General features: G+C 45.2%; 1 protein-coding gene across 3 annotated transcripts in view; it reads left to right on the top strand.

Annotated features, from left to right (window-relative positions):
* Window positions 1–13,470, top strand: part of SHISAL1 (shisa like 1) — a 302,538-nt gene that overhangs the window by 129,630 nt on the left and 159,438 nt on the right. For 2 of the 3 annotated variants that reach the window (XM_040439158.1, XM_040439157.1), the window contains exon 4: window positions 7,242–7,342. In XM_040439158.1, the coding sequence (XP_040295092.1) occupies window positions 7,261–7,342 (82 nt within the window). In that variant the 5' untranslated portion in view covers window positions 7,242–7,260. The remainder of the gene's footprint in view (window positions 1–7,241; window positions 7,343–13,470) is intronic. The other variant, XM_040439159.1, reaches the window with a different exon arrangement.

Consider the following 13,470-nt stretch of genomic DNA (forward strand, 5'->3'; position numbering starts at 1 on the left):
ACAGAGGAGAGAGGTCCCATAGCAGAGAATAAGGCTTCATGTCATAGCAGAGAATCAGGCTTCATGTCACCCACCACTGGAACAGGCCATTGTCAGATATTTTTAGGCCCCGGCACCCAGACAGAGGAGAGAGGTCCTATAGCAGAGATTCAGGCTTCATGTCATAGCAGAGAATCAGGCTTCATGTCACCCAACACTAGAACAGGCCACTGTCAGATATTTTTAGGCCCCGGCACCCAGACAGAGGAGAGGTTCATTCAACTTTGGATTGCCCTGCAATATAATGGTAAAATTAAAAAAAGAGGATTGAATGAGGAAGTGCCCTGGAGTACAATAATATATGGTTAAGGGGAGGTAGTTATAAATGTCTAATCTGCACAAGGGATGGATAGGCCCTGTGGGATCCATGCCTGGTTCATTTTTATGAACGTCAGCTTGTCACATTGGCTGTAGACAGGCGGCTGCGTTTGTCTGTAATGACGCCCCCTGCCGTGCTGAATACACGTTCAGACAAAATGCTGGCCACCGGGCAGGCCAGCACCTCCAAGGCATAAAAGGCTAGCTCTGGCCACGTGGATAATTTGGAGACCCAGAAGTTGAATGGGGCCGAACCATCAGTCAGTACGTGGAGGGGTGTGCACACGTACTGTTCCACCATGTTAGTGAAATGTTGCCTCCTGCTAACACGTTCCATATCAGGTGGTGGTGCACTTAGCTGTGGCGTGTTGACAAAACTTTTCCACATCTCTGCCATGCTAACCCTGCCCTCAGAGGAGCTGGCCGTGACACAGCTGCATTGGCGACCTCTTGCTCCTCCTCTGCCTTCACCTTGGGCTTCCACTTGTTCCCCTGTGACATTTGGGAATGCTCTCAGTAGCGCGTCTACCAACGTGCGCTTGTACTCGCATCTTCCTATCACGCTCCAGTGCAGGAAGTAAGGTGGGCACATTTTCTTTGTCCCGGGGATCCAGCAGGGTGGCAACCCAGTAGTCCGCACACGTTAAAATGTGGGCAATTTTTCTGTCGTTGCGCAGGCACTGCAGCATGTAGTCGCTCATGTGTGCCAGGCTGCCCAGAGGTAAGGACAAGCTGTCCTCTGTGGGGGGCGTATCGTCATCGTCCTGCATTTCCCCCCAGCCATGCACCAGTGATGGGCCCGAGCTGCTTTGGGTGCCACCCCGCTGTGAACATGCTTCATCCTCATCCTCCTCCACCTCCTCCTCATCCTCGTCCTCCTCATCCTCCAGTAGTGGGCCCTGTCTGGCCACATTTGTACCTGGCCTCTGCTGTTGCAAAAAACCTCCCTCTGAGTCACTAGTAAGAGACTGGCCTGAAAGTGCTAAAAATGACCCCTCTTCCTCCTCCTCCTCCTGGGCCACCTCCTCTTCCATCATCGCCCTAAGTGTTTTCTCAAGGAGACATAGAAGTGGTATTGTAACGCTGATAACGGCGTCATCGCCACTGGCCATGTTGGTGGAGTACTCGAAACAGCGCAACAGGGCACACAGGTCTCGCATGGAGGCCCAGTCATTGGTGGTGAAGTGGTGCTGTTCCGCAGTGCGACTGACCCGTGCGTGCTGCAGCTGAAACTCCACTATGGCCTGCTGCTGCTCGCACAGTCTCTCCAGCATGTGCAAGGTGGAGTTCCACCTGGTGGGCACGTCACATATGAGGCGGTGAGCGGGAAGGCCGAAGTTACGCTGTAGCGCAGACAGGCGAGCAGCGGCAGGATGTGAACGCTGGAAGCGCGCACAGACGGACCGCACTTTATGCAGCAGCTCTGACATGTCGGGGTAGTTGTGAATGAACTTCTGCACCACCAAATTCAGCACATGCGCCAGGCAAGGGATGTGCGTCAAACCGGCTAGTCCCAGAGCTGCGACGAGATTTCGCCCATTATCGCACACCACCAGGCCGGGCTTGAGGCTCACCGGCAGCAACCACTCGTCGGTCTGTTGTTCAATACCCCGCCACAACTCCTGCGCGGTGTGGGGCCTGTCCCCCAAACATATGAGTTTCAGAATGGCCTGCTGACGTTTACCCCGGGCTGTGCTGAAGTTGGTGGTGAAGGTGTGTGGCTGACTGGATGAGCAAGTGGAAGAAGAGGAGGAGGAAGCCGAGTAGGAGGAGGAGGAGGCTACAGGAGGCAAAGAATGTTGCCCTGCGATCCTTGGCGGCGGAAGGACGTGCGCCAAACTACTCTCCTCCTGGGGCCCAGCCACCACTACATTTACTCAGAGTGCAGTTAGGGAGATATAGCGTCCCTGGCCGTGCTTACTGGTCCACGTATCTGTGGTTAGGTGGACCTTGCCACAGATGGCGTTCCGCAGTGCACACTTGATTTTATCGGAATACTTGGTTGTGCAGGGAAGGCACAGCTCTCTTGGAGAAGTAGTGGCGGCTGGGAAAAACATACTGTGGGACAGTAAGCGACATGAGCTGTTTGAAGCTGTCTGTGTCCACCAGCCTGAATGACAGCATATCATAGGCCAGTAGTTTAGAAATGCTGGCATTCAGGGCCAGGGATCGAGGGTGGCTAGGTGGGAATTTACGCTTACTCTCAAATGTTTGTGAGATGGAGAGCTGAACGCTGCCGTGTGACATGGTTGAGATGCTTGGTGACGGAGGTGGTGGTGTTGGTGGTACATCCTCTGTTTGCTGGGCGGCAGGTGCCAACGTTCCTCCAGAGGCGGAGGAAGAGGCTGAGGCAGCAGCAGAAGAGGTAGCAGGGGGAGCCTGAGTGAGTTCCTTGTTTTTAAGGTGTTTACTCCACTGCAGTTCATGCTTTGCATGCAGGTGCCTGGTCATGCAGGTTGTGCTAAGGTTCAGAACGTTAATGCCTCGCCTCAGGCTCTGATGGCACAGCGTGCAAACCACTCGGGTCTTGTCGTCAGCACATTGTTTGAAGAACTACCACGCCAGGGAACTCCTTGAAGCTGCCTTTGGGGTGCTGGGTCCCAGATGGCGGTGGCCAGTAGCAGGCGGACTCTCTTGGCGGCGGGTGTTCTGCTTTTGCCCACTGCTCCCTCTTTTGCTACGCTGTTGGCTCGGTCTCACCACTGCCTCTTCCTCCGAACTCTGAAAGTCAGTGGCACGACCTTCATTCCATGTGGGGTCTAGGACCTCATCGTCCCCTGCATCGTCTTCCACCCAGTCTTCCACCCTGACCTCCTGTTCAGTCTGCACACTGCAGAAAGTTGCAGCAGTTGGCACCTGTGTTTCATCATCAGAGACGTGCTGAGGTGGTATTCCCATGTCCTCATCATCAGGAAACATAAGTGGTTGTGCGTCAGTGCATTCTATGTCTTCCACCGCTGGGGAAAGGCTAGGTGGATGCCCTTGGGAAACCCTGCCAGAAGAGTCTTCAAACAGCATAAGAGACTGCTGCATAAGTTGAGCTCAGACAGTTTCCCTGATATGCATGGGGGTGATGTGACAGACTGATGGGCTTGGTTTTCAGGCGCCATCTGTGCGCTTTCTGCAGAAGACTGGGTGGGAGATAATGTGAACGTGCTGGATCCACTGTCGGCCACCCAATTGACTAATGCCTGTACCTGCTCAGGCCTTACCATCCTTAGAACGGCATTGGGCCCCACCAAATATCGCTGTAAATTCTGGCGTTTACTGGGACCTGAGGTAGTTGGTACACTAGGACGTGTGGCTGAGGCAGAACGGCCACGTTCTCTCCCAGCACCAGAGGGTCCACTAACACCACCACGACCATGTCCGCGTCCGCGTCCCTTACTAGATGTTTTCCTCATTTTACCGTTCACCACAATAAGAAAAAAATTATTTGGCCCAATGTATTGAATTCAAATTTAGGCCTTTTTTTACAGGCACCTAACACTATCTGGCTATCTACTTAGGTACCGTATTACACTAATACAGGCACAGCAGTAACCACAGCTGAGTATAGCTGAATATAAATTGTAGGCCTAGTATTTAGGCGGTGGATGACAGGTATACGTTTACACACAGAATTAGAATTGGAGATGCACGGTAGCGTTTGAAGTTATTGAGAATGACCCTATCCGCACCTTCAATCTAATATACCCTTTTATGGATAGATTTAAACTTTGCCTGATACAACAGAAAACAATTATTTAGGGAATTGCTAAGTTGGGAATTGTATTCAACCCAGAACAAAAACTGTGCTTTGGCAGACATTAAATAACTTTGCCAGGCACAGCAGTAACCACAGATTTAGCTGAGTATAAATTGTAGGCCTATCATTTAGGCGCTGGATGACAGGTATACGTTTACGGACAGAATTAGACTTGGTGATGCACGGTAGCGTTTGAAGTTATTGAGAATGACCCTATCCGCACCTTCAATCTAATATACCCTTTTATGGATAGATTTAAACTTGGTCTGATACAGCAGAAAATAATTATTTAGGGAATTGCTAAGTTGGGAATTGTATTCAACCCAGAACAAAAACTGTGCTTCGGCAGACAGCAGACAGTATTACAATTGGCTAGCCACAGCTGAAACACCAGATTTAGGGTACTGCTATTTTGGAAATTGTATTTTTCCCCTCAATAAAATAGCAAGCACAGCAAAGCCCCTGCTGTAGGATATAGCAAAAAAACAACAACACACTATTGATGGTTAAAAATGGACTTGGTAGCAGCTTGTGCTTGCGCACCACAAGACACAAAATAACCGCCGATCACCCCAGAAAAAAGTGAAAGAAAAACGCTCTGGGCAGCCTTAAAACAGTGAGCAATTGAATAGCAGAGGTTGAATGATACACAGCTGTATATCGATCACTTCAGTAAATAAATCACAGCCTAATCTCGCCCTAACAGCAGCAGCTGCATCCTATCCCTACACTGATCAGAGCAGAATGACGTGCGGCGCTACGTGACTCCAGCTTAAATAGAGGCTGGGTCACATGCTGCACTGGCCAATCACAGCCATGCCAATAGTAGGCATGGCTGTGATGGCCTCTTGGGGCAAGGAGTATGACGCTTGTTGATTGGCTGCTTTGCAGCCTTTCAAAAAGCGCCAAGAAAGCGCCGAACACCGAACCCGAACTTTTACGAAAATGTTCGGGTCCGTGTCACGAACACCCCAAAATTCGGTACGAACCCGAACTATACAGTTCGGGTTCGCTCATCCCTTCTCACAGGCTTTCTTTTTAAGTTGTCAGAAAAGGAGGACTCTTAGGCTTTCTCTATTGCTGAGCAAGGGAAGCAGGACTATTTACCCCTTGAGCTCTGTGTCTTATGCTGACCACATATTGGCAACCAGACAGTAAAGTAAGATAAGAAAGTAAGATAGCTGTCAGACAAAAAAAAAATCATCAGCCAACAACATATTTACCAACTGGCACAAACAAAAAAAGTTTAAAAAAGAAAAAAAGGCAATCATGGAATATGCTCAAATATACTTCTGTAGTGCTGCATATCTCTGATCAGTTCAAATCCAAGCTGTCTGATCCTTGTTTCCTCCAATGGGAGATGGCAAGTGTTTTCTGCATGAGTTCTGCATATACAAACCGTCACACTGTTTTGCAATCTGCAATCAAAGGAAATTTTCTGGATAAAAACAGCGTTGCTAAACAGTGAATTACTCTGTTGAATAACCCTTTTCTGAAATTAAAGGCAAGTCTCAGGCCTGTTCCCGGGGAGTATGTCTGCAGGTATAATGTGTATTTTGTGGACTTCTCCAGAGATTATATTCACATGAACCACTAATATCTGTTTCTGGCTGTATACAGGAGAAGCTTTAGGAGGTACAGAGGAAGCAGTCACATCCAGGTCCTGATTCGGAGAGGGCTCTAAGGTTCCTCTGTTACTTGTGTCACTTCAGCAAGTGGCATTCATCATGTAGAGAATGTTACTACAAGCCACTTGCTAATGTATTGTGATTGTCCATATTGCTTCCTTTGCTGGCTGGATTCATTTTTCCATTGCATTTTACAGTGCTCGTTTCCATGGTTACAGACCACCCTGCAATTCAGCAGCAGTGGTCGTGCTTGTACAGTATAGGAAAAAGTGTCGCCCTCTCTGCTGACCGAGACTGTAGAAGTGCACATAGGCTCGTGCTTTTACCTATAGTGTGCAAGCACGCCCACCATTGCTGGATTGCAGGGTGGTCGTAATCATGGAAATGGGCAGTGTATAATTTGATGGAAAAATGAATCCAGCCAGCAAAGGAGGCAATATGGACAATCACAATACATTAGTAAGTGCCTTGTATTAACTTTCTCTACATCAGGCATCCTCATCAGGCCCTCAAGCTGTTGTAAAACTACAACTCCCACAATGCCCTGCTGTAGGCTGATACCTGTAGGCTGTTCAGGCATGCTGGGAGTTGTAGTTTTGCAACAGCTGGAGGGCCGCAGTTTGAGGATGCCTGCTCTACATGATAAATGTCACTTGCTGAAGTGACACATCCCCTAAAGCACTGGTGGCAAACCTATGGCACAAGTGCCAGAGGCAGCACTCGGAGCCCTCTCTGTGGGCACCCGCATCCTGGAAAAAGTCTATGGTGTACCAATAGCCTTAGACCTTCTGAATTCTTCAGCGCAGGGCGCGCTATGAACAGCAGAGGCAGTGCATTGAATGTAGGCAGGCTATTATAGCTAAATGATAAAGTAGATGGAAGATATACTATATTGCACTGTGGTATTCAGGTTAAATTGCCATGTTGGCACGTTCCGATAAATAAGTGGGTTTTGGGTTGTAGTTTGGGCGCTCAGTCTCGCCATCACTGCCCTAGAGCATCACTTCTGAAATTCCATTAGATATAAACTGGAACCAATGGTTTCCTAGTTATCTTATTCTGATAATCCATTAGACTAATTGATTGCACCTCTGCTGGTAAATAAAGGGACTGAAATGTTGCTGTCCATTGGGTGAAATAACTTTTTCATTTGAGAAGATTTTGCAGTGCTGCTTCTTTATTTAGATCTGCTGTCAAGAGTGTGTAATTTAAAAAAAATGCTATGTTTCTAAACCAAGAACTTCTGCTAGACATCTGAAGTCAGTGGTGTACATAGGATAGAGGGGGTCCCCATAGCAGCCACATTCTAACTTTATAATGTGTATGGCCTTGTCTTAGGTTGTACATTGACTATCCCTTGCCACCCAAAAACCCATTGTCTGGATCCAGTCATTTTGTCCTGATTATTTGATTTTCTGGATTGCGGTAATTTCTGTTGATATATTTTCTTGTGTTCAGTACTTGAGTTTTCTTTATATTTAATGGTTATATCTCTCTTTATGTTCTAGGTGATTCTCTAGTGGACAGATGAGAATGACTAGCTGGGTTCACCGCTTTCTTAACGCTCTCATCTTATTTCTCTTAGTAATGTCTTCAAAGGGTAAGACATGTAAGTACAAATTTTTATATTATATTAAATGGTTATTTTCATTCCTGTATCATTAGAACAGGAAATCACTTTATACTTCATTTATATATGATTTGTGGGAGTCTGACATCTGGGACCCAATAGATACCTGAGAATTAAAGGGTCACAGCACTGATTTAGCACTACTCCCCATTCTAAGTTTTCCCTGTACAGTGGCACTCCCTGCTCCCAGGCACTTGTGGCCATGCTGCAGTTCCTTGAACAGCCAGGTGGCTGGGGGGGAGCCACTCTGCAAAGAAAAACAGTGAAGAGGACGCAACGCTAAAGTAGAACTGCATGTAAGAATGCTGAAAAATAAAATATCCTTTATAGTAACTGTTGCTATAGGTTGCTGTTTGACCCTGTTGGGATGGCACTACCACCTAGTTGAAGTGTTGAACTGTAATGTGACAGTTGCTAGAACATGCCAGCATTGTTACTGTATGATATATTTATACAAGCTACCATGTCTCACACCACTTAATGGCTATGGACACATTTGGGTGCAATTTTTATTAGCATTGAATCATACTCATTATCTCATTATGTACTAAAATTCTGTTCTTGTTGTTTTTTTTATTAAACATTTTCAACAGTTTTTTCTCTACAGAATTTACTTTCAGTGTACAGGCAGGTTGTTGCTATCTGATTCACAGTATATCTAGCAGACAACTGCTCGATCTGTAGCATTTTAGAGCATTTATGAGCTGTTGGGAGTTCAGAGATAAGGGTTATAGACTGAGCCGTCAGAGCTGCTTTTTGACGGATTCACTGAGAAAGGTGAAGCAGATACATTGAAAGTGAAAGCTGTAGAGGAAAAACTGTTTAATATATTTTTTGAATAAAGACCACGCATTAATAATGTAACGGTCACGTACACACACAGGGAGGAGGATAGTGACCACTGCGCTCCACCCTCACCCCTGGCCCTGCCTACTTGCCTCGCAAGTCCTGATGACAGGGGACAACTGGATGGCAGTCCCTAGCTTAGAATACATGCTGGGAGGACAGACAAGACAAATAACGGATAGTGAATGGAGCGGGTCAATACCAAGAGAGAAACGCAGTACAAAAGGATAAAGCAGAGAATAGTCAGGAGAAGCCGGGGTCAAATACCAGGAGAGTAATGAAGTACAACAGGAGTCCGCAAAGAATAGTCAGGTGGAAGCCGGGGTCAGAATACCAGGAGAGTAGCGCAGTACAGAAGGATCAGGCAGAGGATCGTCAGAGAACACAGGAACAGGTAAGCATGCCAGGTAACAAAATCACAAAGAACCTAATTAACAGGCAACCTGTGGCCAGCAGGCTGCCTGTTAGATACTGACTAGCTGGGGTAATGTGACGTGGCCAGCGCCACATGACCCACACTAGTGAATACAGCTGAGCACCGAGTGCCCAGCTTAGTGCTCAGACCTCCCCTGGTTGCCGGGGGAACTGAGGACGCCGGCCGCGCGGAGGAGACATGCGCGGCTGGTCCATCCCGCCCCCTATCACCTAGGAGACGGGACGCCGATGGCGCTGAGGAGAGCGAGCGCCTCGGCGTCCCGTGACAAATAATAGAATGACCCAAGGGTGTTTATAATCCTTAAGTTTGCCATGTAACTTGCACCCATGATAATTTGCCATTTTGTGATGATATGTGACTATATACTATGGCAGGGATTGCCAACCTGCGGCTCTCCAGCTGTTGCAAAACTACAACTCCCAGCATGCCCAGACAGCCTACAGCTATCAGCCTACAGCAGGGCATGGTGGAAACTGTAGTTTTACAACAGCTGGAGAGCCGCAGGTTGGCCAGCCCTGTACTATGGCTTTAAGCTGCTGTGAAAGGCAAGCAAGGGAATAGTAAATGTATGTGCACTACCGTGGGTGAGACGCCCTGTAAGTATTGAGACCATGGAAGACCTTGGGTAGGATATGATGGACATTGCAAAGACCAACAGAAATATGTGCACTGTGTGATATAGATGTGAGAACTGTATGTTATTTGGGGGCACCACTGAGGTTGTGTTGCCATCTATTGAGCAATTGCATTATCACAGTTGGATAATATGCTGTAAACACGCAGGACCTTTGAGGACATGTGACTGAGCATAAGCTCCTTGTGCTGTAAAGAGTTCATGGAGACCATATGACAGAGAGCGCATACAGATCAGTACTTTTTAGACCAGTCATATAGTATCAGGCAGGAAACTGTCCTGAATTTGTCAGGACTGTCTGATTTTCTGAGGCAGTCCTGGCAAATTTGCACGGTCCTGGGCTGAAAATGGGTGGGGCTAACACAAACTCTGCCATTAGTAGCTGTTCCCAGGGAGGAGTCTGGGCATGTACATGGGTGGGGCTTAGATGTTGCCTCACCGTTTCGGTTTCTGTTCTTCTGATCTGACAAAAATACAGAAAACAAAAAAATGGTTCTTGTATTTTAAGCATCTGTTATGCTCAGCTATGCACATTTTTTCCATCTAAAATAACGGATTTCAGATGGAAATGGCTAAAACGGAAGCAAAATGTGCGTAACTGAGCATAACAGATGCTTAAAATACAGGATCTGTTTTAGTTTTTTTGTTGTTGTTTTCTGTTCTTCTGATGGATCAGAAGAATGGAAAATGAAACAGTGATGTGAACCCGACCTTGCTAAGCCTTTGTCCTGCAAAGGCAAAACAAAAGTTAGCACATCTTAAGACTCAGGTGCACGTCCCCATGGCTCAAAATACAAAATCAAACACAATGCAACAAGACTCTGCTTACGCAAAATACTGATTGCAAAATATATAAACTAGTGCTATACTCACTATATTAATGAATGCGAGGTTCTTAGCAAATACATTTGGATCAAAAATATTTGTACCCATCCACCACGGCAAGGTACCCCTCCTAAAAGGGAAACTATGCTAAATGCTTACTATTTGGGTGCCACACAGACTCCAAAGAATTCAGGGCAAGCAGATTCCAGGTGCAGCATATACTGGACCCGCTCTGTATGCTACCTTTCCTGGTGCCAGCAAGCCTCCAATGAAGGTTCCAGCTTTCTACTACACTAATTAAAATCTGTGGGAAAGATGGGTTAGTAAGGAGGTTAGTACGCCTGTGCCCTAATTGAGAGAATGTAACCACTAAGGCTGAGTTCACACTTTAGTTATTTGGTCAGTTATTTCCATCAATTATTGTGAGCCAAAACCAGTAGTGAAGCCTACTCAGATATAATGTGTGGTATGTAATGGAAAGATCTGCACCTGTTGTGTGTTTTTGACCCGCACCTGGCTTTGGCTCACAATAACTAATGGAAATAACTGACCAAATAACTGAACTTGGCCAAAGCCCATTACCTGTCAAAGACTGCTGTAACCACAAGTTTGTTACCCCAACTTAGTAAAGAAAAGACCACCTCTCCACCTTATTCTTTTCACCATCCTAGAATGGAGAGCATACCACTCAGGGACAAAAAGATCATTTTCTGTAAGGGTCTGTCCATCCCATAACATGCTGTCCCTTAATTCCTAGGATCAGCCATGGTCTCAGTGGTCACACCCCATCAATCTTAAAATGATGACAAATCATAGCAATATGCTACAACTTTTCAAAATGGGAATATCTCTTTAATAAATTATTAACAACATTTTATAATGTGTAATCCAGGGTGTACATACTATAGAGGGAGACATATCCAATTGCTAAAAGCCTAATGGGTGGTGAGAACCTCTACAAGGTTCCACAGGTTCCTCAAACAAGCACCAAGTCCTTCCGGTTTGCTAGTTAGGGTTAATATGATGTATTTTTTAGAATGGGACCAATTGTCACCCCCCCAAAAAAAAAAATAAAGACCTACTTTATAGTCGTATAGCTATGTCACTGCTGTAGTTCCACTAGGGGCTAATGTCAATATGTAGATATGATATGGGGATAGTATACATGTGCAGTTTCCATAGTATTACCCCATTTAATCATCTTCTACCAGACTGTACATTAATACAGCATGTGGAAACCGAAAATTTCGTATTTTTATTTGTTACTCATTTTTAAGCAACTACAAGTTGGTTGAATTAAAACCACATGTGATATAATGAGGCCGAGACATATGAGTCAGGGCAAGGAGAATGGTGCTAACTAACTGCAGGCCCCTCAGTGTCCAATTCAGTATGTGCATTCATTATGCCTCTGTCATGCTGAATACAAAGTTACCACTCACTAAAGGCCGACCACATGACACGTTGTGCATAATGTGAACTACTGTGTATAATATACTGCTATAGGTGGTGCAGAACTAAGATTTGAACTCAGGCCCTGATGCCTGAGGATGCACAAATTGACCCCCTGCTTAAGTATTGTATACGGCACATGGAAGGTGGGGGATCTGTTACAGATATCGCACTTGGGGAGTTATTATCAGTGCATATTGATTTTATAGTCATAGTTAACTTCAAAGAGGTTCTGTCACCTCTATTGACAAGTCTGTTTTAAAAAGTAATTTATGTTGTTCCATACCTCAGTTATGCCTCATTCACAAGTCAGTATTCCACGGACGTACGTGTTACCCATTCATTTTAACCACCTCAGCCCCCAGTGCTTAAACACCCTGAAAGACCAGACCACTTTTTACACTTCTGACCTACACTACTTTCACCGTTTATTGCTCGGTCATGCAACTTACCACCCAAATGAATTTTACCTCCTTTTCTTCTCACTAATAGAGCTTTCATTTGGTGGTATTTCATTGCTGCTGACATTTTTACTTTTTTTGTTATTAATCGAAATTTAACGATTTTTTTTGCAAAAAAATGACATTTTTCACTTTCAGTTGTAAAATTTTGCAAAAAAAATGACATCCATATATAAATTTTGCTCTAAATTTATTGTTCTACATGTCTTTGATAAAAAAAAAATGTTTGGGTAAAAAAAAAATGGTTTGGGTAAAAGTTATAGCGTTTACAAACTATGGTACAAAAATGTGAATTTCCCCTTTTTGAAGCAGCTCTGACTTTCTGAGCACCTGTCATGTTTCCTGAGGTTCTACAATGCCCAGACAGTACAAACACCCCACAAATGACCCCATTTCGGAAAGTACACACCCTAAGGTATTCGCTGATGGGCATAGTGAGCTCATAGAACTTTTTATTTTTTGTCACAAGTTAGCGGAAAATGATGATTTCTTTTTTTTTTTTTTTTTTCTTACAAAGTCTCATATTCCACTAACTTGTGACAAAAAATAAAAACTTCCATGAACTCACTATGCCCATCACGAAATACCTTGGGGTCTCTTCTTTCCAAAATGGGGTCACTTGTGGGGTAGTTATACTGCCCTGGCATTCTAGGGGCCCAAATGTGTGGTAAGGAGTTTGAAATCAAATTCTGTAAAAACTGACCAGTGAAATCCGAAAGGTGCTCTTTGGAATATGGGCCCCTTTGCCCACCTAGGCTGCAAAAAAGTGTCACACATCTGGTATCTCCGTATTCAGTAGAAGTTGGGGAATGTGTTTTGGGGTGTCATTTTACATATACCTATGCTGGGTGAGATAAATATCTTGGTCAAATGCCAACTTTGTATAAAAAAATGGGAAAAGTTGTCTTTTGCCAAGATATTTCTCTCACCCAGCATGGGTATATGTAAAAAGACACCCCAAAACACATTCCCCAACTTCTCCTAAATACGGAGATACCAGATGTGTGACACTTTTTTGCAGCCTAGGTGGGCAAAGGGGCCCATATTCCAAAGAGCACCTTTCGGATTTCACTCGTCATTTTTTACAGAATTTGATTTCAAACTCCTTACCACACATTTGGGCCCCTAGAATGCCAGGGCAGTATAACTACCCCACAAGTGACCCCATTTTGGAAAGAAGAGACCCCAAGGTATTCGCTGATGGGCATAGTGAGTTCATGGAAGTTTTTATTTTTTGTCACAAGTTAGTGGAATATGAGACTTTGTATGAAAAAAAAAAAAAAAATCATCATTTTCCACTAACTTGTGACAAAAAATAAAAAATTCTAGGAACTCGCCATGCCCCTCACGGAATACCTTGGGGTGTCTTCTTTCCAAAATGGGGTCACTTGTGGGGTAGTTATACTGCCCTGGCATTTTCCAGGGGCCCTAATGTGTGGTAAGTAGGTAAATG

Source organism: Bufo bufo, chromosome 1 (genome assembly GCF_905171765.1).
Source record: "Bufo bufo chromosome 1, aBufBuf1.1, whole genome shotgun sequence".
In the NCBI taxonomy this organism is placed as follows: Eukaryota; Metazoa; Chordata; class Amphibia; order Anura; family Bufonidae; genus Bufo; species Bufo bufo.